The sequence below is a fragment of the Magallana gigas genome, chromosome 2 (assembly GCF_963853765.1).
Source record: "Magallana gigas chromosome 2, xbMagGiga1.1, whole genome shotgun sequence".
In the NCBI taxonomy this organism is placed as follows: Eukaryota; Metazoa; Mollusca; class Bivalvia; order Ostreida; family Ostreidae; genus Magallana; species Magallana gigas.
The window spans coordinates 914,999-921,110 of NC_088854.1; the positions used below are offsets into that span (position 1 = coordinate 914,999).

Below are 6,112 nucleotides of genomic sequence, written 5' to 3' on the forward strand. Positions count from 1 at the left end.
GCTTCATGTATCATAAAAATAACTTTTTTTTTATTGATCTTGTAATGAGTATACAAGTCATGTTATAGATGGGGTAAACAAGTACAATGTAATATGGGTAGAGAAGTCATCCAGTTTATCTATTGCGATTCCTCTCCTCCGGAAGTACGTATCCCTTACACACCAGGGGTCCGTTGTCATGGAGAAGAAGCGCCGGCCACACACACACCTCCACGATCTTCCCGCGGCGTCCATGGAAGGAGAATAAGGCCTTGTCCACCAGCTGTCCTTGTCTGGGTGAGATGATCACCATTGGTGGGTCCTGCATACACATGTACCAACACAGCTCTACACACTTCCTCACGTACGTCACCACGCGGACGTCTGCTCGGATGATCTCGTCTGGTATCAGGGCGGGGAGCTCAGTGTCTATGAACAGCTGAAAAGGTATGTTGTTCAAGAATAGTATCCACATATATTATAAATACCTATGATATCCTATTACTCTATTTTTATTATACCATTGACAACATCTTTACTTACCTTTGATTTGCTTTTGGCTGTCGTGGAGGCCACTGCTTTACTGAAGTTTTTGGCGTGCCTGACAAGATTTGGGTACTCCACACTGTTTCTGTACACTCTGTCCTCTGGCTTCACATCACCAGGTTCTACTTTCTCTTCTTGTTTCCTCTCGGATCGATTTCCATCTTCTAAAGTTTCTTGTTTTGGGTTTTGGTTAGATGGCTCCTGATTGTTTTTCTTAGCATTGATTTCGTTGTCAGTGCTCAGATCTTTATCCAGTGGTAGAATTTGTTGGCCATTTTCGTCCCCATGTTCTTGAGTAGTCATTATCTGATCATATTTCTGCTCTTCCTCATTATCTGCTTCCAGTTTGTTTGGATTTTCCTTCGCAAAAGGTGGCGTTAAAAGTTGTTCTGAGGACCCATTTCCTCCATCGGTCTCTCTGTTATGTTCTTCCTCGTCTTCCTCTTTATTCCTCTTCTCCGTAGTGCTGCTGTCTCCAAAGGACTCCGTTTGTTCTTTCTTTTCCAGAGAAGGTATTAATTCGCTGTTAACTTTACTATCCTTCTCTGAAGCCGCATCGTCTCTCTTTACAACAAACATTCATACGTATTTAATGACGCAATCTTAAATATAAGCTCTTTTGACAGAAAAAAACTTTTAAAAACTTTAAAAACGGAAAACATACCTTTGGTTTTTCAAACCCTAAAGTGACGGCGAAACTATCTTCAAGGTAAATCTTCTGTCTCTTAAATTGGTCTTTACAAAATTCGAAGATATTCTAAAAGAAGAAGAAAGCGGTTGCTGAATTGGCGCCAAATCATTGGTTTAGCTGAGGACAACGCCTATACACGTAGACGTAAAACTGGTACTACCGTCAATATGTTCTGCAGCGTATAAAGCGTGTCGGGAAGGGCATCGTCACCATCATCTTCTGTTCTGGGTTTGAAGGCCTCGAATGCCTCTGACCACTCGTCATCAAACAGCTGACTGTACATCTCCCCCAGTCTTGTGGGGCGGTGGGTGTCACTCAGGTCCGCGATGTTGGGGTTTCCCTCCGTCAGCTGTTGACTGGCAAATTTACTCAGTCTATGTAGTATACAGTATAAGGTGGTTATTAGATTTATATGTACATGAATTTAATGCATGTCTTCTGAATCATACACTTTACCTTTTGGATTTGTCTCTTATTTTTAATGTACATATCTGATTGAATATGAACAGACTTTCATAAAAAAAAATATCTTCATGACCTTTTCATTTTTGTAACGTCAATATTTTTATTCTTTTTTCCAACATACAAAAGCATATTGTATTTTTCGAAACTATAATTTATCGTTAGTCTTATATTATTACGGTATTTGGTACAAATAGTATATTCAAAATTTAAACTTTAAGTAACCTCATAGACAGTTCTTCAATTTCCTCCTCTTTCTCCTTCAACTGATTTTGCATCTTGTAGAATTCAAGTCTTTTCATTATGATATTTTGTTTCAGATCGGGTCCCTTTCATAGAATGCGAATTCGTGAATTAATAGAAATTCAATTATTAAAATGAGATCCTTTCATAAACTTGTATACATTCGATTGCAAAATACTTCTTAAAACACAAATTGTTTCTCATTTTATCTACCTTGGCCTTTTGGGCTAGATCTAGCAGTTTTTCTGCCAAAACAAGTCTCCCAAAGTCTCTCCAAATCTCTGATAATTCTATTCCATATTTCCGCTCATCAACAGTAAGCAGAAAATGAAACAGAGCCGAGTGCCTCAGTTTATGTGGGACATCGTTTGCGTCCTTGAACGTAGAGTCAACCAGAGCGAATATGTCCTACCCGAAACAAAATAAACCCAAATGAATCCTACTTTAAAAAAAACCAACATTTTAATTGAAGATTAGATCTTTAAAAAAGGCAAAGGATGAAATGAATTTCTTTCGGATTAAAAAAAAACCATCTAAATGCATTCTTTTCAATTCCTTACTTGGTTAAAATATGGAGATGACAAGGACATTTTTACTGGTGCAGAAAGATTCATTTATTTTTTCACAATTTTCATCATATCATATACATATATATCATGATTTCCATAGTTTTTTTTAATTCGATATTTTGTTGTAAATTATTAGTTTAATAGACATAAAAGATCTATATATAGCATCGATTTCTTTTATTTCATTATGAAATCCATCATCTAAAGTAATCAATCAAAATGGTCTACTTCTACGTCATTAAAAAACAAATTAATATTATTGTCAAGATATTTCACTAGGAATTAAGTTAATATTTAATATTTTTTATCAAATCATATTTGATTACATGTTATAAAGAATTGTATACAACTATTTTGACATACGGCCCCCTCTGGGAATGCTGATTTCAGTTTACTCTGACACGTAAACAGATGTCGACACTCCTTGACCACCTCTGGCCTCGGGGCTCGATCTGACCCCCAATTATCCTGGTCCAACAACCACTCGATGATGTTTCCATACGACTTCCTAGGCCGTTTGCTTTGAGAACTAGTAAAAGGCTGCTGTCTCTGAGAATATAAACACAGAATATAACCTCTGTTTTAAGTAGACAGTGTACCCTGTTCAGTGGAAACGTGGGCTAGTTTATATATACCTTCTTCTCTGGGTCGGACTGAGAGCTTGTGGTGAGTGTGAGAAATTCAGATAGAGCGTCTCTCCATCTGCTGTAGCCGGGAACCCTGTCGGAAACAGCAGACATCACGGCGTACAGCGCCGGAGCCTGCTTTTTGTTGCTATCGTTCACGGATTCAAAGTCACCAGAAGACATTTTCCTTTGTTTTCTTTGTTTCTAATCAAAATAAATCTAATTTACTGAAGAATTTCAATTCATTGTTTATCTCTTTTTAACGACATATTAGAAATTGTTGACGCCAAAAAAAAACTTAAAAAGGTACTTAATATAGATCTGAGCTCTTCCTGTTCTTATTTCGGTCAAACGCATAATAAACTAACGATAAAATGATGCTTAGAATGCAGTTCAGTGCTTATAATAGTGTAACATTCTTATATAAACCTTTAACGCAACAGCAAAAAAAAAAAAACGAGTTGTTTAATAGAGCTCTATTTACCGGACAGCCTGTTTCTCTTTTTTTAAGAAGATGTTCATATTCCCCCAAAGCGTCTTCTAGGTTTCCCCCTATCAGAAGTTCATCTTTACACATGCTACAATTCCTTAACAGATCCTCAATTGCAGGCTGATCGGCATTCTGATCAAAGAAAAATGATATGTATAAATTAATTAAAATCAATATAAGATACATGTATTTGTATCGTAATTGTAGTTGGCCCGCATATTTTTTTGTAATTGTTAAATAATGAAATAGTGTACCTCGATAAACACAACTTGTTTTTTGTCATTTTTAAGTGTATTTCCTGAGCGCTGATTTATTTGTTCCATTTCTTCTTGCTGAAATAAAAAAAACATGAATTGTATCATTAATTGTTAAAATCATCATGATTTCATCATTTAATTATTTCGATATATATATGATATAGTAGCTTACCCCTCGCTCTGCACTGGTCTGTTCGACTGCAAACTTTTCCTTATCCCGCCTCTCACTTATTTTCTCCTTTGTGTGCAATGGCGAGTCCTTATATTTATCTACTTTTGGTTCATGTGTTTGTGATGTACAAGTTGTCTCAACGTGTTGCTCCGTAGAAGCAGTGTCGTCTATACTACCCTCCTGATCAGCTCGTGTTGACTGTGTCGGAGACTGTGGATCCATAGGAGGGTCCTCTGTGTCACTATCATTTTCCCCAAAAATCCTTAAAGGGTGTTGTTTTTCAGACTGCGCCATCTATACTGGTCAAGTTTGGTTGTCTTTGTACCAAACAAACCGAAAGTAGAACATTAAAATTGTGAGCAATCACTGACAAAGTAAACCACAAAGCGAGAAAAGACTAGCAGATGAGATTTATGTAAATTATTTACCGTTTAAAAACTGTTACAATGCTTCTTTCATTTGTTTAGTTGATAAGTGGTAGAAATCCTTCTAAATTCACTGCTTGTTCGTATCTGCTTTCAACATCCTTGTTTTGGTTTCGTTACATGCACATGAAAGAGTTGTCGGACTTTATGCCAGTTCTGCTTATACATGGATCATCGACACTAGTGTATGGTGTATATAACAAAAAAATCCTTGCGGTATCTATGCTCAAAGAATCGTCTGTGTACCGATTAATTGTATAAGTATTTAAAACATGAGAATTTTTCTCCCCAGTATATTTTTCTTTTTTTTTTGAAATAACAATTATCTTGCACAGCATGAGCCAACTGAAAACATAGATCTGCTATGATATTTAACACATTGTTAACTGATCGACACATTTTTTAGTAACCACGTAATCAATGATGTATTTAAAAAAAAATCTTTTTAAGTCGGGGTAATGTCGGGGTAGGGGTGGGGCGGGGGAACTCCTTTTCATCATGAAAAACGGCAATAACAAACTGTCAACCATCACAAATATCCCTAAAGTCTCGACAAGGATGGCATAATTTATTTTGAACATATGTTATTGTAGAGTAAAAAATCTAAGTAAGTTGTCCAAACACAGCCTACCAATAAAACAAAGGTTATATAACACCATCTAATCTGAAGATTTGAACAAAACGTCGAATGTTTATCCAATTGTTAAAACAATTAAGCCCTGAAAATTAGAGTTATGTATATCATACAGTAATTTTGATCATGTGCAATGGAAATATAAAGATCGATGTCAACAAATTTTTTTAATTGAGAAAATGTTTGGAAAGTATTTAATTTTGGGTTTAATTTGAACGGAATGCAAAAGCACAGATACTGTTTCTAACTGTCATTGTGTTATTACATACAAGATTTATGAATCTAAAATGGTTTGTAGATCTTGAAACAAATCAGAAACACTTTATATGATGCCTTCCTACCTTAAAGATAACATAAACTCTTTTTTTGATGTATTTTTACATGTGCAATCATAAATACATTCGCGTTTTAAAACAAGACTTGAATTTTTTTAAATGCTGTAAACATTTCATTGTAATAATATTATCATTAAATGTATTATAACAATAGACAAAAAGGATATGTTTTATTTGTTCTTTTTATATTGTCATTTGTTATATCCCAGTTTTACGACTTTGGATATGGTTGAATGAATATGGAAATTGGATGTTCCAGAATAATTGCTATGGTATTTATTAAATAAAACTATTATAAACGTAAATTCATGTGCGAGAGTCAGTCTGGTCATATCATTTGTCGAAAACATATCTCGCACAACAATGTTTATAAAAATAAAAAAAAATTCAATACCAACAAAAACCAATGGCAAAACGTATAGAGTAATCAGGTTTGAATTCCCATGCATAACTACCGAATTCCACATATCATCATTATTCATCATAACTTAGCAAGATGATAATCTCGTAATTACAAAACGACAACGTACTTTATGGACCTAAACTATTCGATCGAAACAAAGCAAACCTGAAGTACTCATTAACTACATATAGTTTAGAATAGATTTTGTCACGCAAAATATTCAAGATTATTCACAATTCCATTAAATCCTGCAGGAATAAAAGAAAACAAACAGCATATA

General features: G+C 35.0%; 1 protein-coding gene across 1 annotated transcript; it reads right to left on the reverse strand.

The window, feature by feature from the left end:
- On the reverse strand, positions 1 to 4,623 carry LOC105332513 (interaptin). Its single transcript, XM_011435143.4, has 12 exons — positions 4,464 to 4,623; positions 4,036 to 4,352; positions 3,861 to 3,938; positions 3,601 to 3,738; positions 3,126 to 3,320; positions 2,854 to 3,039; positions 2,135 to 2,329; positions 1,904 to 2,007; positions 1,377 to 1,590; positions 1,190 to 1,282; positions 523 to 1,089; positions 1 to 418 (listed from the first exon to the last, which is right to left on the reverse strand). The coding sequence occupies exons 2-12, from the start codon at positions 4,327 to 4,329 to the stop codon at positions 116 to 118; spliced, it is 2,367 nt and encodes a 788-aa protein (XP_011433445.3). The 5' UTR covers positions 4,330 to 4,352; positions 4,464 to 4,623; the 3' UTR covers positions 1 to 115.
- Between the last annotated feature and the right edge of the window lie 1,489 nt (positions 4,624 to 6,112).

Bases quoted from the DNA above. Each gene is read 5' to 3' on its own strand.
- LOC105332513 (XM_011435143.4), bottom strand. From the start codon at position 4,329: ATGGCGCAGTCTGAAAAACAACACCCTTTAAGGATTTTTGGGGAAAAT. The intron at 3,040-3,125 runs GTATATATAAAC...TTATATTCTCAG, and splicing joins AGTCCGACCCAGAGAAGAAG to AGACAGCAGCCTTTTACTAG. The intron at 2,008-2,134 runs GTAGATAAAATG...ATTCTATGAAAG, and splicing joins ATCTAGCCCAAAAGGCCAAG to GGACCCGATCTGAAACAAAA.